The following is a 21,442-nucleotide window of genomic DNA, read 5'->3' as shown; positions in this document are numbered from 1 at the left end:
CTGTTATGTGCAGAATGATTAGAGGAAGAGAAAATGAGGAGCTAAGTTTCCTCGCCACTTACTAACGTTTACGTAGTGCTGTTAGGTATTATTCTAATTGTTATCCCCATTTTACAGATGAAACAGACACAGGTTAGCTTGCCTAAGGTCGCACAGATAGTAGTTATAGAGGGTCAAAGGCAGGGAGACCACCTGCAGAGTTCCTGCTCTTCACTATTATGCGTCCTGTGTCTGCTACTTCTGCAGTGGCCCTGGTGAGAGACAATGAGGACTGTGACCAAGAGGGAATGCAAAGAGGACAGGTGGGAGGGAAATAGGGAAATTTGTGAGGTAGAATGTCAGGACTTCAGGTATTGAATGGATGGTGGGAGAAGGGATTTAGGATGATCCCAGGTTTTTGACTTCACTGTGTGCCTGTTAGTGTTACTTTTCTATTTATTGAGATTGAGATGTCCAAAGGAGCAACAGGCTTTGTCAGATGGGAGATGGGGACAGAAGATGAGTTCTAAAGTAATGACTGCAGTCAAGTGCCCCCCCACATCCTTAAAAGCCACAGGAATCTCTACCCTGCCACTTACAGACTGTCTCAGCTTCAGTCTCTGAACGGAGATAATAATAAAATCCACATCAGCGGATTGTTTTGAGGATTAAACACAAAAAGTTGTAAAGGGCTTTGCATTGAGTCCAACACATAATAATTAATATTCAGTAAATATTAATGTCAGAGTTGTTTTACTAATCTGTCTTCCACTTTCCTTTGATGTGGACTTTGCCTTCTCTCTTAATCTGCACAGTTTGCCTTTTCCTGCCTTTTCTATCAGGTGACACTCCACTCATTCCTCAAGACCCACCTCAAAAATCCCCTCTTTTCTTTCCTAGAAGTAGTTGACCTTCTGCCTACTAGCCATATTATTTTATGCATATTGCTGCTGTCACCCTTAATACGTTATTTATATGCCTTATGCTAGAAAACATTTAAGGCAGTTCACTGTAATGAGAAAATATAAAAATTAAACGGATTAGAAAACAAGACAAAACATTGAGATTAGGAAAAATAAAGGGAAATCAGAAGTGGGGTGATCCTCAAAATGCAGGAGGATAAAGTCTAGTACATTAATTAACCAAGCTGTAAGTGACCTGTTTCTCCAGTAGGCCATTCTGAGAGGCAGGACCTCGTCTACTCTGTGATCTAGTGTTCATGAGAGAAGGCAATCTTAGATGCCCAGGAAAAGCACTTTTTTTTTTCTGATTTGAACTAGAGGAAAAGTTTATCATTGAGGTCTTTATAAATGAAAGCCAGTGTCATATCCTTAACCTCTTTTCAGCACTGAAGATCATAGAGCTGTTTTGTAGCACATCCCTTGCTAGGTAAAAGAAGGCTAAATCACAATTTAGAAAGACATTCTAAAGCCAGTAGAGGCTGGGTGTGGTAGCTCACACCTGTAATCAATCTTAGCACTTTGGGAGGCTAAGGCAGGAGGATCACGTGAGCCCAGGAGTTTGCGACCATCCTAAGCAACACAGCGAGACATGATCTATACTACAGAATTTTTCAAATTAGCCAGGCGTGTGTGGTGGTGTGCACCTGTAGTCTCAGCTACTCGTCTCTACTAAAAATTTTCTAAAATTAGCCAGGTGGAGTGAAACACACCTGTAGGTAGTCCCAGCTACTCAGGAGGCTGAGGCAGGAGGATCACTTGAGCCCAGGAGTTGGAGGTTGCAACGAGCCATGATTGCACCACTGCACTCCAGCCTGTCAACAGTGCTAGACCCTGTCTAAAAATAAATAAATAAAATCAATGGACAATGTGGTTAGGTGGGTAGTGGGTAGCTCTGCTGATCTGGCTTGATTCAAATCAGGGTTTTTTGATTGAATATCTAGACCATAGAGGAAAGACAAACTACAACTTCTTCAGACAATCCTCTATAAACATGGTTTTTGTCAGCTGAGCTTTTGAAAAAATCAAGCTGAAATGAGTGGTATGTGTGATCCGTCAACAAGTATTTATTGCATACCTCCTAGGCACAATGCAGGGTCCTGGCTACTTTGCAGTGAACTAGACAGAGGAGGGCCCTGGCCTCTGCTTTGGGGAAAGAAGCCATAGTGTGCAATCAAATAAGTAAATAAGATAATTTCTGAAAAGGAATGTAATTAAGTTCTGAGAATGAACTTGATGGAATGAGGACAGAGAGTAATGGGGGAGGGCAGTGATACCTGACAGGTTCAACCACATGAAGAGCCCAGGAAAGTATTCCAGATAGAGACAACAACTAGTGCAAAGGCCCGAGGTGAAAACAAGCTCTGCACCCTTTAGAGGAAATAAGGAAAGCCATTGGGCTGGATCTAGGGACAGGACTGCATCCAGGTGGGCCAAGAGGAGTACGATGCAAAAGGAGGTAAAAGGGAGCTCAGGAGGAGCCTTGCAGGCTTTGGAAAGGAGACTGAATTGTCCTTTGTGGGCATTTAGAAATGATTGGAGGATTGTAAGCAGGAGAGTTAGTGATCCAATTCATCTTTTAGATCATTCTGAGTTGCATAAAAAATGGATTCTAGGAAGGCAAGAATGGAAACAGGGAGTCCAATGCAAAGTATTCCAGATGAGAGAAATATGGGCTTGGATTAGAGCGATGTTAGTGTGGAAGATAGAAGTGGATGCTCTTGATATCTCATTCATCCTCCTGGAAAGCTCTTGGAGGAGTACCAGTACCTGTCCATGGAGCTTACATGAGAGCCAATGTCTTTTACAAATTTGAGGTGCCTGTATCACTGTCCCTTCATGTAATCCATTCCTCTGGGTCTGCGTATCCAGTTGGACTGGGAGCTCTTGAAGAAGCAGCCCTTTATTTCCTGCACTCAGTTTGAGGAACTGCCCTGCTTTAGAGTAACTATAGCTACTAGACTGGATATTTTCACCACTACTGTCATGTTATAAGTGAAAAAGTAGAGGTCTTTGGAAGTTAGTGACTTGCAGTCACACAGCTAGTTTGTGACAAAGCCATTTTCTCTCCTTCCCTTGTTGCCAACTCTAGCAGTTTGGCTAACTGAAAAACAGTGTGGATGTTGTCACTGTTAATTTAAACTATGTTAACTGTATTTTGTATGTGTTAATTTAAAGGATGCTAAATATTGTTAGTACCCTGATAGAAATCATTTCAGAAGCACTTTTTGCACTACAGAGAACATTAGGTGATATATTGATATGCCAGAGCAACAGATGAGAGATAGAGAAAGGGGTTGGGGTGGAATGTGGCTCTACATTCTGTTTAATAAAGCTTGCTGGTTTTGACGGTAGCTTTTTTTTTTAACTTAGAAAAATGTAATGCATGAATATGTACTTGTTGCAATGTGAAATAATGGTTTTTAATATGCCTGCGAATAATATGACAGAATAATGGAGCTGCATTATGACTTTCTAATAATGTAATTGTATATATTTTTCTGTGAATGCAGAGGTGAGTAGTAACTCATCTGTGAAAGGAAGATAATAGTACACACTTTGTAGAGTTGTTTCAAGGATGAAACATGATAATATATGTAAAGCACTTTGAAGTTGAGTGACCATTTAATTTATTGTGTAAACCAGGACACTTTTCAGAGTGAAAAGAAACAAATAGGTTGTGTGGTCACCAACTAGGATGGTATAAATGCTGTGCAAGTGTTTGCTGCTGCTGTTATTCCTATTTCAATTGCTGATCCAATGTTAATTAGACATTTGTGGGCACAGGGTTCATTTGTTTTTGGGTTTTTTTTTCATTAGTGCCATTGCATTTGCCCACTTTCTTCCATCTTCTGTGGCCCCAACACAGGGATAACTGCTGCAGTTCAACTATGAAATGATGTTTCTTTAGCCAAGATAATTGGTTTTTCAAAGCAAGATGGACATTTCACCTTGACTTTATTAGCACTATACTACTCTAAACATTTAAATAGAGAAAAAAAAGACAAAGGACCTCAACATGATGTTTTGCATTTCTTTTCCTTTTAAAATTTTAAATTTAATTTTGGTGCACGTAATTTACCTTGGCATCAGCAATTTATGTAGACCAGTCAGAAGTATCTTAGGAGAGGTTAATATCTACATGGAGGAATCAAACCATCTTATTGTTCCTTCCACCCACCTTTTATGTGTCTTCTTAATATTGTTGACCTTGAAAATTGTTTTAATGGTTTTGAGCTTTTTGAAAGGAGGGACCAGGTGTTATTTTACCATAAGGAATGTAACACAATGGGCTAATATGTGTGATTCATCTTAATAACATGAGCTGTGGTGGTCTAACGATAAATCTTACAGGAATCTGCATGAACATTGTTTTTACATGGCCTTAGTCTCTCTTCTTGTTCGTTTAAAGTAGGTCAAATCAAGCCAGTTTTCTTTGTTGTTGTTAACATATCATAGCTTTATTCAGTAACAGAGTAGAATTTTTAATACAGAGAAAATGAAGTACCTGAGAATGATAAATAAGTTTACCACCCAGTTAACCACTGTTACTACTTCATAAAAAAAGTACTACATGTCAGTAAATTCAAGAAGAAATGCACAATATGAAAAATGAAAACCTTCCCCTCTTTACCTTCCGTAATAATTCCCCCCCAGAATGATTTTTAATGCCTCTAAAAGGTAAAAGTATCTTCTCTGGAGCCTGACTCCTGAGTTTGAGTTCCATTTCTATTCCTTCCTGTGACATTTAATTTTTGGCAAGATGCTTTTTCATTGGTAAAATAAGGATAAGAATATCTATAATGAGGCCGGGCATGGTGGCTCACGCCTGTAATCCCAGCACTTTGGGAGGCCGAGGCGGGTAGATCACGAGGTCAGGCGTTCGAGACCATCCTGGCTAACACGGTGAAACCCCGTCTCTACTAAAAATACAAAAGAATTAGCTGGGCGTGGTAGCGGGCGCCTGTAGTCCCAGCTACTTGGGAGGCTGAGGCAGTAGAGTGGCATGAACCTGGGAGGCGGAGCTTGCAGTGAGCCAAGATAGCGCCACGCACTCCAGCCTGGGCAACAGTGCAAGACTCTGTCTAAAAAAAAAAAAAATCTATAATGCTGTTGTGTAGGTTAAGTGTGTTTATATGTGAAAAGCATCTAAAGCAGTCCTTAGCATATTTAAGTGTTATGTATCTGCTGGCTAGTATACCAGTGGGTATATATGCTTGAAAATTTTATACAGTCATTTACACACTGGTCTGTATTCAACTTCTGTGTACCCATAAAAATTTTTTTAAGTGATATAGTAGGTGTGTATATTTATGGGGTACATGAGATATTTTGATACATGCATACAATGCAAAATAATCACAGCAGGGTAGATAGGATATCCATTGTCTTCAAGCATTTATCACATGTTATAAACATTCTAGTTATGCTCTTTTAGTTGGTATAAAATGTGCAATAAATTATTGTTGACTGTAATCATCCTATTGTGCTATCAAATACTAGATCCTATTCACTCTATGTTTTTGTACTGGTTAAGCATCCCTGCCCCTCCCCTGCCGCCACACACCCCACAGCTCTTCCCAGCCTCTCGTAACCATCTCTGCTTTCTACCTCCATGAGTTCAGTTGTTTCAATTTTTAGCTTATCATGGAGCTCTTTTGAATATAAATCTACCTTATTCTTTTATATCAGTGTGTATAGTCTATTAATTTTTTAGACAGATCCTCTATTGGCATTTAGTTTGTTTTCAGTTTTTTACTCTTCCAAACAGTGTTACAATGGAGATATTTGCATAGATATATTCGCGTACTTGTGGGAATAATTTCTAAAAGATAAGTGAAAAGGTATATGTGTCTTTAATTTTGGTATATCTTGCTGTAATGCCTTAGTAGCTAGCTGTTTTCCCCACTATAATCCTGTCTGAAATTGTTATCCCTTCCTGTGGCTTTCAGTTTGGCACCTACCAAATTTTTTGCCAAACTGCATTTAGAAAGGAAATGCTAATCCTCACTGGTAGATCACAGGATTACTAGTTCACAAAGGCAGGTGAGATTGCAGCCTTCCCTCAAAGGGAACCACATTTGACCTGCAATTTAGCCTTAGCAGGGAGTTACATAACAATGATGCTATTGCCTCTGGTTGTCAAGCCTTGACCTGTCTCTGAAGTTGTTTTGTAATCAAGGTTTTAATGGCAAATATAGGGAAAGAACAATTATGAATTTTGAAAACGTTAGTCTGGGTTTATGAGAAACTCCCTTTTATGCTAAAATGAGAGCACAGCTAAAATGGCTGTGTCATCTGACCAGAGGCCTAGAAATCGAGAGTTGCTCTAGTAACTGTAAAGGAGTCATTTCTTCCTGCCTCTATGTTTATGAAAAATAGAGTTTTAAGATCTAAGGACTTTTTGAGGCTTATTTGGTGTCTTGAATAATTTTATATTTCTTCTGGCTATATGTTGGCATATATGTATCCCATTTTGCAAGTAAATATTTACATTTCAGCATAAATGTGTCATTACTGATTTTAAACTGATTTTGAAAGACAGATATTTTGTATGTGCAATTATGGTATAACGAAATCCAGTAGGAAGTCATAAGTTCTAGAATTGTGATAATAGTCTACTGTTAAACCAATCCTGTTTTTTTATGTTTTCAGTGGTTAACATTTAGGCATATTGGATATGAGGCATTTTGATGAGCAAATATGTATCTCATGCCCCTGCCTCATAGACAGTATACTCTAGACAATGTGTGGTCATATTACTCACTAATTAATACGTGAAGTTAATTGCTGCCTCCTTTTCTTGACTCAGATTCACACTCCACAGTCTTTCCAGGAGCTAGATGGATGGTATTATCCAGCCATCGTCCTACAAGCCTAAAGCCAGGTGGAAAACCACCATCCTCACAGCAGGTGTCAGGTATTTTGGTTTAGAAACTCTTTCCAGATGATGTTGATCCTCATAGTAAAGAAAGTAATTATGACAAGGAGTGATGTTGATAACATAAAAAAAATAACAAAAAATCTGCTAAGCCATCTTTACTGTTTTTACAGGATAGACCAAAGCCCAGCAGAATTACTAATATAAGCATTCAAACTGCTTACAGAGGGTTTCAAGCATGATAATTTGTGAAGTCAACGTGTATAGTAAACAAAACATGTTTTAAGTGTGTTCATTATGGAGCTAATTGATAAGATGTCATTAAAAATAATAATGCTCATGGCATTTGTGTTAGGAACTATCAGCAGCAGTCCATCTTTAAATTTAAAAAGAACAGAGGCTATTCTCAAACTGAGAGCTTACCTTTTTGTTTTATTCTGTTTCTGTTGGAGCTGTGCTCTGTACTTTATACATGTTATTTCAATAATTCTTGTCCACAGAGTTTTCTAGGCAGCAACTCTCTATGCACAATTTAAGCTAGAAACGCCATGACCTTCCCAGTAAATTTGAGACAGAAGCAAATTTGTAAGGAATCCTAACTGGGCAAAACTTGATATGCATAAATGCCTAATATGTATCTACATAGATATATCTATAGATAAATCTTCAACATTTACTCTGACTTTTATAGGATGATACTTTTATAGGATTAAATTTTTTTTTTTTTTTTGAGACGGAGTCTCGCTCTGTCACCCAGGCTGGAGTGCAGTGGCGCGATCTTGGCTCACTGCAAGCTCCACCTCCCGGGTTCACGCCATTCTCCTGCCTCAGCTTCCCGAATAGCTGGGACTACAGGCGCCCGCCACTATGCCCGGCTAATTTTTTGTATTTTCAGTACAGACAGGGTTTCACCGCGTTAGCCAGGATGGTCTCGATCTCCTGACCTCGTGATCCTCCCGCCTTGGCCTCTCAAAGTGCTGGGATTACAAGCGTGAGCCATAGTGCCCGGCCGTGAATTAAATTTAACATAAACATAAGGATAACATATTTTTTGTTTTCATACTATAGACAGACATTGTGCTCCTTTGTATACTTTTATTTCCCTTAAGTTTCCCAATATTTCTATAAAGTAGATAGTTTTATTCCCATTTTACAGATGAAATCAGATGTTGGTCTTACGTGAATATACACACATACACACACAGTAAACATTGGGTGGACTAACCAAAACATTGGCTCCAGTTTTTGTTTTGTTTTGTTTTTCTGGTCTAGGCAGTTGGCTGTGAGGTGTGCTTAGACTAAAGAGGGAGAGGGCTGAGTGGGAGGAGGGCCTGTGAATGCCTGGACAGGGAATTCCCTGTGCTGCCAGAACTAGTGGTGCCACACTCCTACTTGTGCCACCCCAATGTTGGCATTGGCCCCTGTTTTTTCCTAACCAAGTCATCTGCTCAGTCCTAACCTGCCTTCTAGGACCTGTGATTCTTTTTTTTTTTTTTTTTTTTTTTTTCTGTTTTGAGACGGAGTCTCATTCTGCCACCCGGGCTAGAGTGCAGTGGCGAGATCTAGGCTCACTGCAAACTCCACCTCCTGGATTCAAGCAATTCTCCTGTCTCAGCCTCCCGAGTAGCTGAGATTACAGTTGCATGCCACCACGCCCAGCTAATTTTTGTATTTTTAGGAGAGACAGGGCTTCAACATTTTGGCCAGCCTGGTCTCAAACTCCTGACCTCAAGTGATCTGCCCACCTTGGGCTCTCAAAATGCTGGGATTATAGGCATGAGCCACCGTGCCCAGCCAGGACCTGTGATTCTAATCTCTCCTTTTTAGTTCAGGCCATGTTAGCTCCTAACTGTGTATTCTTTGGTAGCTTCCTAACTAGCCTCCCTGCCTCTGGGCTTTTCCCAGTTACAATCCAGTTTGTACATCCTCCTAAAAATTCTGGCCCATGAATCTTTAGCAACTCCCAGTTTCCTACCAGCAAGATGTACAAGTATAGTATTTACTGGTGTGACTCCCAAAATCTGACTCCCAACTGCTTGTATATCTTTGGGTCCTGCTATTTGTCTTCACTCATCCAGCCTCCCTAGTGTTCTACACACTCATGCCCCAGATTCAGCCTTTCATTCCCCACCCAGCCTCTGCTAGAGCACAGCTTTCTCCCTGCCTGGGGTGAGAAGAAGGAAAGGACTTCAGCTTTCTTTTTTAACAACAGCTAACAGGTTTTGAGTACTCATATGGTTCAAAAATCAAATACTATAAAAAGACAATCTCCAATCTTCCAGTCTGTTCCCCATCCACCCCACTTATACTGCCTTCTCTCTTGGTGTAACCCCTTTTATTAGTTTTTTGTATATCCTTCCAGGGTATCTATACTGCTCAGCACTGCACTAGTAGGGACTCCTTGTGCCCCTTTGACGGGTCTCTGTCTGGGCTTCTAGGCTGTCCACAGCATCCTTTGAAATCTAGGCGGATCTCTTGGAAGGTCAGAGAACAACTTGCATTCTGCATGCCTGCAGAATTAGCGTCATGTAGATGCTACCAAGTTTTATGGCTGTATCTTCCCAAGTAGTAAGTCAAGCTGCACTTGGGCCTTCTTGAACCACAACTGGGGTGGCCGAGGAGCACTGTGCCGGAATGCAGGGAGCAGAGACCCAAGGTAGCTCTGGGCAGCAAACCTGTGGAGGGCACCCTAGGTCAGTCCTCCAAAACCATTCTACCCGCCTATAGTTCTGGGCCTGGGTCTGTGGTGGGAGGGACAGACTTGAAGGTTATTTTTTAGTTTAAAGATCTCAATTGGCTTTATTCTCGATTCTAGAATTGGGCCACACATCATTCCATAAAATAGAATAAGTGTTCCAATAAGCCGAGGAGCAGAGGCTGGCTTTATATACAGAGAAGGGCTAAAGAAAGTAGAAGCACAGAACAGACAGCATATTAGTCATTTCAAAGCTACTCTTCTTGTAAGGTGGGGACAGAGAGGCCAACAATAGAAAAATAACTAATTAGTTAACATGAGGTTATTTCAGCCTACCTTTTTTGTAGAGAAGCAAGGACTAAAGTAGAAGGAACTTCATTATTATACCCACTGAAGATTTAAACTGGCCTCTTTGGGAAATTAGCTGTTATTCTCTTCTGATCTCTTACAAGGTTGGGTAACGACTTAGTCTAGGTTTGGTGACACGGAACTTTAGCATGGGTGACTCCATTTTGATTTTTAGTCTGGTCCATTGGGACATAGTACAAGAACTTAGTCCAAAACAATGGCCTCCTGTAATTTTTATTTGACAGTTTTCCCTTTTGGTCAGGTTGTTATGTAGGTGAGAGTGTAACCAAAACTTAGGTCATCAGTACTATCAGTTGCCATCATTCTGAGTTTCTAGTCTCAGCATGTGTTTATAGCTTATTGTGTCCTCCCCATTATTATAAGTTTGTTTGAGTTTTTGTTGTTCCAGCTAAAGACATACCATTTGATGCTTGACAGATGTCTCTCTGGAAACATTTAAAACTTTTTGAGAAGATACAGTACACCAGGGAGACTACTGTTGTGATTAGCAGGTGGAAAACATGAAGAGTTTGGAGCTTTCTCCTTAGCCAGGATTCCCATGAGCCAAACCAACTAAAATCAAATAACTAGATGAGGAGTCTACATGTTTTAACAAAGTAATCTGCTGTACAATACCCAATGTATTTATGTGCAACAAGAAATATCAGTTGCACAGATTGATCCCTGTTTAATTAATTGATATCTAGCCTCCCATGACTATCTTAAATTAAAGCAGAGGTCAGGTGCAGTGGCTCACGCCTGTAATCCCAACACTTTGGGAGTCTGAGGGAGGTGAATTGCTGAGGTCACGAGTTTTTGAGACCAGCCTAACCAACATGGTGAAACTCCATCTCTATTAAAATACAAAATTTAGCTGGGCATGGTGGTAGGCACCTGTAATCCCAGCTACTAGAGAGGCTGAGGCAGGAGAATTGCTTGAACCCAGGAGGCAGAGGTTGCAGTGAGCCGAGATTGTGCCACTGTACTCCAGGCTGGGCGACAGAGCGAGACTCGTCTCAAAAAAAAAAAAAAGAAAGAAAGAAAGAAAGATAAATTGCACAGATTGCTCCTTGTTTAGTTGGTAATCTAGTATCCCATGACTATCTTAAATTAAAGCAGAGGCCAGGCATGGTGACTCACGCTTGTAATCCCAGCACTTTGGGAGGCCAAGGTGGGTGGATCATTTGAGGTCAGGAGTTTGAGACCAGCCTGGCCAAAATGGTGAAACCCTGACTCTCTTAAAAATAGAAAAATTAGCTGGGTGTGGTGGTACGTGCCTGTAATCCCAGCTACTTGTGAGGCTGAGACAGGGTTATTGCTTGAACCCGGGAGGCAGAGGTTGCATTGAGCCGAGATCACACCATCACACTCTAGCCTGGGCAATGGGAGTGAAACTCCATCTCTAAGTAAATAAATAAATAAAAGCCGGCAGTCCCAAATTACTTCTAGGAATTACTGATTGTGAAACTGTATAGCATTATCTAGTCAAGGGAAAGAAGTAGGCATAAATAAGGAATAATTAAGAGGAGTAAGAGTCTTCTTATGATGGGGAGTCTTATTCCAATGGTCTTGGGAAAAGTTGTCCCCAGCATGAAGTCGGCAACTTCTCATCCTGATTTGCAGTTTGGTTGTCTCTGGTGTGACATCAGGCATTCTGGTGAATTCTCTATGTGGCACATGTATCAGATGAGATATGTCCCTTGAAATTTACATCGAGTTGTCCAGCTTTCACTTATAGGGCTTGAGAAACAGCCGTTTTTGTTATTTGAGAGTCTTAGCCAGATATTAGAGAAAACTAGAAGAATTCAGAATCCAGTCTAGTCTACTAGTGAAAAAAGGAGAAAAAGAAAAAAGAAAAGCAAAAACAATGAGCCAGGCTACAATCTAATAACAAGGCCACTATAACTTTTTTTTAACGTAATTTTTTTCTCTACATTCACCCTCATTTCTACAAAAGATAATCACAGACCAATTTGCCTGATTATTTATAAAAGTGCAGCAAGAATAACTACATAGCCGTCTTTTAAATTTGCTTTGCTGCAAACTTTGACAAGGAATCTCAGATTAGAATTTTAGAAACCTCTCAATGTTAGGAAGCCAAATGAAGGCACACATCAGACTTTGCCTGCTGTATCTAGTACCTTGAGGTTCATGGGCCTGCCAGGAAGTGACAACCTTTACTCATTCACTATAAAGCTGAGAATCCTTGAAGCTAGACATTCTTGTTTTTTTGAGATGGTGTCTTACTCTGTCACCCAGGCTAGAGGGCAGTGACGCAGTCTTGGCCCACTGCAACCTCCGCCTCCTGGGTTCAAGCAATTGTCCTGCCTCAGCCTCCTGAGTAGTTGGGATTACAGGCTCATGCCACTACACTCGGCCAATTGATTGTATTTTTAGTAGAGACAGGGTTTCACCATGTTGGCCAGGCTGGTCTTGAACTCCTGACCTCAGATGATCCACCCGCCTTGGCCTCCAAAGTGCTGGGATTACAGGCGTGAGCCACCATGCCCAGGTGAAGCTAGGCATTCTAAGAACATTTTCAAATATGGTATTCCTGTCAGAGCCTTGATAATATAACCACTGTTTCCAATTGTATCCTGTTAACAGATTCTTTGTTGAACTTACGCAGACAACCAAATTGCCTTAAAAATAACAGTACTAACAAATAGTTTCCAAATTCTGGAGATATCATCAGGTAGAAAGAAAAAGCAAATGTTTCTGTTTTTATTCATAAAAGTATGCTTTACCAAATTGCTGTAAGCTATAGATAGCTTTTAAAAAAAGAAGTTTCCTTAAATCTGTAAAACAAAATATTAAAAAAAACAGCAATGTTTCAAATAAAGAAGCCATGAAAACCCATAGTTTTTATTTATCAGTTCAATCAGTCTCATGTAATTAATTCGTGCTCTGTTTGATCTTGGTTAGCAGTTTTACAAACCCATCAAATTTGTCGACCAAAAAGTATCTGAGACAAGTCTTAATCAATTTAGGAGTTTATTTTGCCAAGGTTAAAGACACGCCACAGCATCAGGAGGTCCTGAGATGTGCCGAAGGTGGTTGAATTACAGCTGATTTTATACATTTTAGGGCGACAGAAATTACAGGCAGACATCAGTGAATACACGTAAGATGTATATTGGTTCAGTACAGAAAAGCAGGACAGCTTGAAGGTGGGGGGTGGGAAGGACTTCCAGCTCATAGGTGGAGTCGATTTTCTGATTGGTAATTGGTTAAGTTATTGTCTGAAGACCTGGAATCAATAGAAAGGAATTTCTGGGTTGAAATAAGGGGTTGTGGAGGCCAAGGTTCTGACACAGATGAAACCTCCAGCTAGCAGGCTTCACAGAGAATAGATGGTAAATATTTCTTATCAGACTTAAAAAGGTGCCAGACTCTTAATCTCTCCTGGATCAGGAAAAGACCTGGAAAGGGAAGGGGATTCTCCACAGAATGTAGATTTATGAGACAACTTTGCAGGGCCATTTTTAAATACATCAAAGAAATATATTTCAGAGTAAAATACTTCAATTTATTTCAATGTCTGCTGTCATGTGATGTATCTTATTGGTACAAAGAGTCTGTTTGGTCAGTCTTAAGATCTCTGTTTTAATGTTCATGCTGGTCAGTTGTGCCTGAATTCTAGAAGGAGGGTGTAATGAGGCATTCTGACCCCACCCCCATTCCCATCATGGCCTAAACTAGTTTTTCAGGTTTACTTTGGAAAGCCCTTGGCCTATTGAATGGGTGTCCATTCAATTGGCTGGAGGGCTTAGAATTTTATTTTTGGTTTACAGTTTCTTCATGAAACTTTTGGAAATTTTGTCCAATGGTATAAACTAAAAGTTATGTCAGAGTTTGTTTTTTTTTTGTTTGTTTTTTGAGACAGAGTCTCACTCTGTTGCCCAGACGGGAGTGCAGTTGCCCGATCTTGGCTCACTGCAACCTCTGCCTCCTGGGTTCAAGCAATTCTCCTTCCTCAGCCTCCTGAGTAGCTGGGATTACAGGCACGCAACCCCACACCCGGCTAATTTTTGTATTTTTGGTAGAAACAGCGTTTCGCCTTGTTGGCCAGCCTGGTCTCGACTCCTAACCTCAAGTGATCCGCTCGCCTCTGCCTCCCAAAGTGCTGGGATTACAGGCGTGAGCCACTGCACCCGGCCTTCTTTTCATTCTTCTGATATAGCTTTTTGGAGACACAGCACTTTAGGATTATAATTGCTTGCAGAAAGCTTTCATAAAAGGCATTAGAACCAAAACAATTAACTGTGGACAACATGACTTAAAATGGCCATGGTTAAAACCTGATGAGAGTTCATTAAAATAATGATGAAATTGACAAGGAAATTTGGTTATTTTTCAACCAAAATTATGACTGATAGCATTTATACCAATACATACCAGATTTATAGGAACTTTTTTTATCACAGGGTGGGTGGGAAGCCTGATTTTAGGGGCTTTCCTAGAAATTTTTTTTAGCAGTCCTTTTTCCAATGTCCTGGTTATTTGCACAAGTGGTTGTACTTCCTATTCGCCTACGCAATTCTTCGATCCATTCCCAACAGACTAGGAGGCGTTCTAGCCCTCCTACTAGTGAATTTTTGGAAACTGCTGTTTTAGGGATTGCTTATTTGGGGAAGCACCCTAGGACAGGCCCAAATGTCATTCTAGGTTGCTGGTTGTCATGGAGCTGAAATACTTGGGGAATGGCTTTTCAAACTGTAATTTGCAGTCTTTTGGGTTTTGCCTGACCCATAAGTAGATTGGACGGGACTTGTTGGGTACTTGATAGAATTCTCAGAAGACTATCATTCTGCCTCTTTCATCCATGTGGGGCTCCCTGGAGTACACCAACACATATACTAGTTGGTACAGATCAAGTATACTGGGGTTATAAATTACCAGTAAGGCCAAGCACGGTGGCTCATGCCTATAATCCCCGCACTTTAGGAGGCCGAGGTGGGTGGATCACCTGAGGTCAGGAGTTTGAGAACCAGCCTGGCCAACATGGTGAAACCACGTCTCTACTAAAACTACAAAAAAATTAGTCTGGCGTGGTGGTGGGTGCCTGTAATCCCAGCTACTTGGGAGGCTGAGGCAGGAGAATAGCTTGAACCCAGGAGACGAAGGTTGTGGTGAGCCAAGATTGCGCCCTTGCACTCCAGCCTGGGCAACAAGAGTGAAACTCCGTCTAAAAAAAATAAAAATTTTTAAATAATAAGTTACTAGTAAGACCCTGAATTCTTCAGAAAACTTGTGAAATTTTTCTCTAGGTTTAGGAAAATCTTGAACTGTGGCCCTGAAGTCCATTTTTGTCCAGGGAGTGCAAGTCGCTTGGGGATTATCTCCTGATTTTTCAGATGATTCTCTTATAAGGAAACTGTTTAACTGCTTTTTTCAGGGAAGAAAGGCAATTCAGACAAAGCAGACTGAATATTTAGTAGTAGATTGTAAATATTCAGGCAAAGAAAGAGAGAGAGAGGCAGTAGGAGTTACATCAGTTTTACCATCCTTGGTAAGGGAATATCTTTCATTTCCAGCTTTTCATTAGCTCTTTACAGTGAATCTTTTTAAAAGGTGATTTTAGAGGACTGTCTCTTTGAGGCTTCTGAATGCCAATAAGAATTTTGTTCTCTCTGCATAATTTGGGAGGCTCGGGGTTCGAGTGCACTTCTTAGATGAATAGTCTTTTTCATGTGGAACATTCCATGTAATGGCATCATAATTCTGAATTATCTTTTGTAAGATTTTGCCATTTGTAAATATTTGTAGCTTCCAGAACCAGAAACCTTATACACAAAAAAGGCAGACTGGCCAGAAGGGAGGGTACTCAGATCTTTAGAAATTAAAGAAACCATTTTATGTTGGATATTGGGTCTTCCAAAGCCAAAATGGCTTTGGCTTTGAGATTGCCTTGACCAACTTAGCTAATGACATTTCAGTTTCTTTTTTGTCTGACCCAATCAGATGCCTGAGGCCTCCCTCATCTAAACATGTAAGAAAAAAAGAACACACATACCTATGAATTCCAAAAGCCAGAGTTCATGTCCCCCTCCACCTCATGGTAATAACCACTTACTGTGACTGCCGTTGGTTACCTTTACTACTGCAGCCCTTTATGGTAGCCACAGAGAGTGTAACCCACATTTCCCTCTGGTCATATGCTGGTCACCAATGGGATGCAACCCGTATTTCTGTCCAGCCACATTCTTCAGGGCTTGACCCAAGCCTTTTATGGCATCATGCAATGAGATATCACCAGAGTGGGAGCCGAAACAATGTAGTCATTGCCAGTGACTTGTCAGCCACTATGAACCCAGAAGTCATGTGCCCTGCCACAGCACAAACTAACCCTAGGTACCCCAAAGTCAAATGTCCTCTCACAGCACAAACTAATCTCGATACCCCCAAGCCAAAGGTATCAGTGAGCTTAAATACTTAAAGAGAGCAGAGCTCAGATCTGAGGGGGACTTAACCCTCAGGGATACATGAAGGAGATAGTACCCCCCACCCCCAGAAAAGAAGGTTAGCATCACCTTTTCCTGTGTTCCTCAAGGAGTCTCAGGTCAGCTGTCTCCAGGTCCTTTTGTGGTCATCTGTCAAGAGACAAAATTACAACAAATTTAAAGATCTCAATTGTCTTTATTTATGATTCTAGACTTGGGCAACACTTGCCGCTTCCATATTTTCAGGTATTATAGCAACAGCCACACTGCCAGTACAATTTTCCGTCTTACTCTGTTTTCCAAGGCTGTAATAGAATACCAGAGACCGGGTAATTTATAAGCAATAAAAGTTTATTTGACTTACAGTTCTAGAGGGTGGGAAATTCAAGATCAAAGGGCCAAATCTGGTGAGGGTCTTCTTGCTGTGTCATAACATGGCAAAAGGTATCACATGGCAAAGGAGAGTGTGAGATGGAGAAAAGAAATGGAGCTGAACTCACCCTTTTATCAGGAGCTCACTCCAAGATTACTAACCTATTTCCACAATAGCTGCATAAGCCTGTTCATCAGGGCACAGTCCTAATGACCTGATCACTTCTTCAGTCACCTCTTCAAGGTTCCCCCTCTTAATACTGGCATGATGGCAATTAAACTTCCTTCTTTTTTATGTATTTATTTTAAAATGACAGATAACATTGTGTATTTTTGCCATGTACAGCATGATGTGTTGAAGTATATATACATTGTGGAATGGTTAACTAGCTAATTAACAAATGCATTACCTCACAGAGTTATCATTTTTGTGGTGAGAGCATATCACATTCACTCTTTTTACATTTTTCAAGAATATACTATATCATCATTAACTATAGTCACCTTGCTGTACAATTAGGTCTCTTGAAATTTATTGCTCTTGCCTAACTGTAAGTATGTATCTTTTGACTAACATTTCCCCAACCTCCTTCTCCCTAGCCACCCCAGCCTTTGGTAACCACCATTATACTCTCTATTTCTGTGAGACCACCTTTTTTAGATTCCATATGTAAGTGTGATCATGCATTATTTATCTCTCTGTGCCTGCCTTATTTCACCTAGCATAATGTTCTCCAGGTTCATCCATGTTGTTGAAATGACAGGATGTCCTCCTTTTTATGGTTGAATTTGAATACATACATATTGTTTATGTATGTATGTGTATGTGTAACACATATTTGTGTGTGTAACACATACACACATATATATATACACACACATCCACAGTTTTTTTTTTTTTTTTCTGAGACGGAGTCTCACTCTGTCACCCAGGCTGGAGTGCAGTGGCGTGATCTCGGCTCACTGCAAGCTCCGCCTCCCGGGTTCACGCCATTCTCCTGCCTCAGCCTCCTGAGTAGCTGGGACTACAGGCACCAGCCACCATGCCTGGCTAATATTTTTGTATTTTTAGTAGAGACAGAGTTTCACTGTGTTAGCCAGGATGGTCTCGATCTCCTGACCTCGTGATGCGCCCACCTTGGCCTCCCAAAGTTTTGGGATTACAGGCGTGAGCCACCACGCCCAGCCCACATTTTTTAAAATTTATTCATCTGTTGGTAAACACCCAAATTGATTCCATACCTTGGCTATTGTGAATAAGGCTGCTATAAACGTTGGAGTGCAGATACCTCTTTGACATACTGATTTTATTTCCTTTGGACACATAACCAGTAGTGGGATTGCTGGATCATATGGTAGTTCCATTTTTAATTTTAAAAGAATTATTGAGGCCTGGCACAGTGGCTCATGCCTGTAATCCCAGCACTTCGAGAGGCCGAGGTAGGCGGATCATTTGAGGTCAGAAGTTTGAGACCAGCCTGGCCAAGATGGTTAAACCCCATCTCTACTGGAAATACAAAATTAGCTGGGCATGGTGGCACATGCCTGTAATCCCAGCTGCTTGGAAGGCTGAGGCAAGAGAATCGCTTGAACCCAGGAGATAGAGATTGCAGTAAGCCGAGATCATGCCACTGTACTCTAGCCTGGATGAAAGAGTGAGACTCTGTCTCCAAACAAACAAACAAACAAACAAATATACATACAGTTTTTGGAGGGGTTGGGGCAGGCACAGAGGCTCATGCCTGTAATTCCAGCACTTGGGAGGTTGAGGCATGTGGATCACTTGAGTTCAGTAGTTTGAGACCAGCCTGGGCAGCATGGTGAAACTCTGTCTCTATAAAAAAAAATACAAAAATTAGCTAGGCATGATAGCCTGCATGTGTAGTCACAGCTACTTGGGAGGCTGAGGTAGGAGGCTGGCTTGAACCCAGTAGGTGGAGGTTGCAGTGAGCCGAGATCGTGCCACTGCATTCCAGCCAGATCAGTGGTGAATTCTGATATTTTAGTGCACCTGTCACCCAGGTAGTGTACTACACAAGTGTGTACTTATACCCAATATACCCAATGTAGTTTTTTTTTCCCTCACCCCTCTCCCAGCCTCCATCTTCTTAATCTCCAGAGTCCATTATGTCACTCTGTATGTTTTTGTGTCCTCATAGCTTAGTTCCCACTTATAAGTGAGAACATATGGTATTTGATTTTCCATTCCTGAGTTACTTCACTTAGAATAATGGCCTCCAGCTCCATCCAGGTTGCTGCAGAAGACACTATTTCATTCCTTTTTATGGCTGAGTAGTATTCCATGGTGTATAGATACCACATTTTCTTTATTCACTCATTGATCAATGGACACTTAGGTTGTGAATTCTCCAGCTCATATTTTCAGTTTTTTGAGGACTCTTCATTTTGTTTTCCATAATACCTGTACTAATTTACATTCTACCAATAGTGTATAAGGGTTCTGCTTTCTCCACATCCTGACCAACCTTGTTATTGTTTGTCTTTTTGATAATAGCCTCTCTCAGTGGGGTGAGCCAGTATCTCACTGTGGTTTTGATTTGCATTTCCCTGATTAGTGATGTTGAGAATTTTTTCATATACCTGTTGGCCATTTGTATGTCTTCTTTTGAGAAGTGTCTATTCAGGTCATTTCAATGGCTGTTAAATTTCAACATGAGTTTTGGAGGGGACATTCAAACCACAGCATCAAACTTTAATCTCTCTTAGATCTATTAATATTTTTTCCTCTCAATTAGGGCACTCACTCCCCAGGTTGCCTTAGATGTTGTTTTCCTATTACTTAAATGTATTTACATTTGAAATCCCCAGTCCTCAATACAGTTGGAGATCCAGGCATGTAGCAAAAAAAATGGTATTTCTTGGAGACTTGAGAAGAACACAGATAAGACTAGCAAAGGAACTGTTGAATACCATCAGTGCCACCAGATTCACCCACTAGATGCTTCTTTTTAATAAACTTAAAACATTTGTAGTAAGAAAATTCTATTAGTATTTATTTCCTGCATTTTAGTCTCTTCAAGGACTATGTTATTTGTCTCAGTCTCTTCAGATAATATTGTTGGTGGTTAAAAAACTGAAAGCATTAGTTTGTATTTTTAAAATATAAAATTAAAACACTTGATGAATATGTAGCTTGAGCAGTCTGTCAAAGCCATGACTCTGAGAACCAAACCCAATTCTAAAAATGTTTATCTGATATTATCACAGAATATATTTTAAAACTGGAGCCATCTGCCTTCCAAAGTTTATCTCCGCTGCACCTGCGCTCAAAAATACTTCTGCCTACACACAGGAACTATTGTTTAAAGATTTTGCTGTTGATTCAGCATGGAGGCTCTCCAGGAATTATTCACACTTTAAAATTTATTTTAAAAAATAATTACTGCGTACTATAAAAAACAAAACAGAAAACCCCCCAAATTCTACAAAGACATGCAGGAAAATTATCTTTTCCCACCTCTATCTGTTGTCCCTCTTACCAGAAATAACCGCTATTACAAGTTTCTTGTGGATCTGTCCAAGGATAGTCTCTCAATACACACATGCATGTGTGATACACATGCACACACGCAAAGCCTCCTTTTTCCGCACATATGGCAACATATTGTATACGCGTTTCTACACCTGTTTTGTTTTCATTTTACTTAATGTATCTAAGGAGAGTTTTTTGGTATCAGTATATCTGCACTATTCTTTTGGCTCATACTATTACATTATGTGAATGTTTCATCATTTAACCAGTTTCTTACTGATGAATAGGTTTGCAATCTTTCTACTATAAACAGTACCACTAAGAACATCCCTTTATGTCTGTCTTTGTGCATGAGTGCACTTCTATAGGACAAACTTCTAGAATTGGAATTATGGGGTCAGAATGGTAGTGTGTTTTTAATTTTATTTGTTATTGTCCAGTGGCCCTACAAAGAATTACCAGTTTGCATTTTATTAGTGTATAAAAGTGCAGTTTTCTAACACCCTTGCCAACAGTTTTATCAGATCTTTTGCCAGTCTGATAGTTGAAAAATGACGTTTTACTGTGGTTTTAATTTGCCTTGCTCTTGTTACGATCCAGCATCATTTTGTCCAGGAAAGAACACTAGCTCAGGACTGCCAGGCAGACAGATTTGGACCCCACTGTTGGCCATCATTGTCATCTGTATTTTTTTATTTTTTATTTTGTTCTTTGGAGACAGCATCTCGCTTTGTTGCCAATAGGCGCTGGAGTCCAGTGGTGAGATCATGGCTCAATGCAGCCTTGATCTCCGAGGCTCAAGTGATCCTCCTACCTCAGCCTCCCAAGTTACTGGGACTAATAGGCACATGCCACCACACCCAGCTAATTTTTATTTTTTGTAGAGTCAGAGTCTCACTGTGTTGGTCAGGCTGGTCTCAAATTCCTGGGCTCAAGCGATACTCCCTTAGCCACCCCACCCAGCCTTAAATTATATGTTTATCTAACAAATCCATTCCTTTTTCCCTCACCCATCTCATTTTTTTTTCCTAGTTTGCCACTACATCTTTTAAATATTTCCTGTCTATTCCTTTTATCAGTGCTTCTCAACAGCCAGAGACATGAACATTTGGAGTTCTGTCTGTCTGGGCGGGTTATTTCACAAAAGGTTCTCTATGAATTATTGGCTTATTTCCTTGATTGTACCTGAAAATTATTTCCACTCAACAACCCAGTAGACTGCCAACTCTGTAAGGATGTCTTTTCGCTGCTATTACTCCAGCCCCTAGAATA

General features: G+C 40.5%; 1 protein-coding gene across 9 annotated transcripts in view; it reads left to right on the top strand.

Moving 5' to 3' along the window:
* THOC7 (THO complex subunit 7) overlaps window positions 1–21,442 on the top strand; it is a 30,392-nt gene that overhangs the window by 2,791 nt on the left and 6,159 nt on the right. For 3 of the 9 annotated variants that reach the window (XM_063806886.1, XM_009445777.5, XM_063806887.1), the window contains exon 2: window positions 6,751–6,858. The exons of 4 other annotated variants lie outside the window; for them this stretch is intronic. In XM_063806886.1, coding sequence (XP_063662956.1) covers window positions 6,786–6,858 — 73 coding nt within the window. In that variant the 5' untranslated portion in view covers window positions 6,751–6,785. The remainder of the gene's footprint in view (window positions 1–6,750; window positions 6,859–21,442) is intronic. 2 more of the 9 variants (XM_063806889.1, XM_063806888.1) reach the window with 1 other exon arrangement.

This window comes from Pan troglodytes, chromosome 2 (genome assembly GCF_028858775.2).
Source record: "Pan troglodytes isolate AG18354 chromosome 2, NHGRI_mPanTro3-v2.0_pri, whole genome shotgun sequence".
Taxonomy (NCBI): Eukaryota; Metazoa; Chordata; class Mammalia; order Primates; family Hominidae; genus Pan; species Pan troglodytes.
The sequence above is the reverse complement of the archived record's forward strand: the minus strand, read 5'-3'. Positions and strand labels throughout refer to the sequence as shown.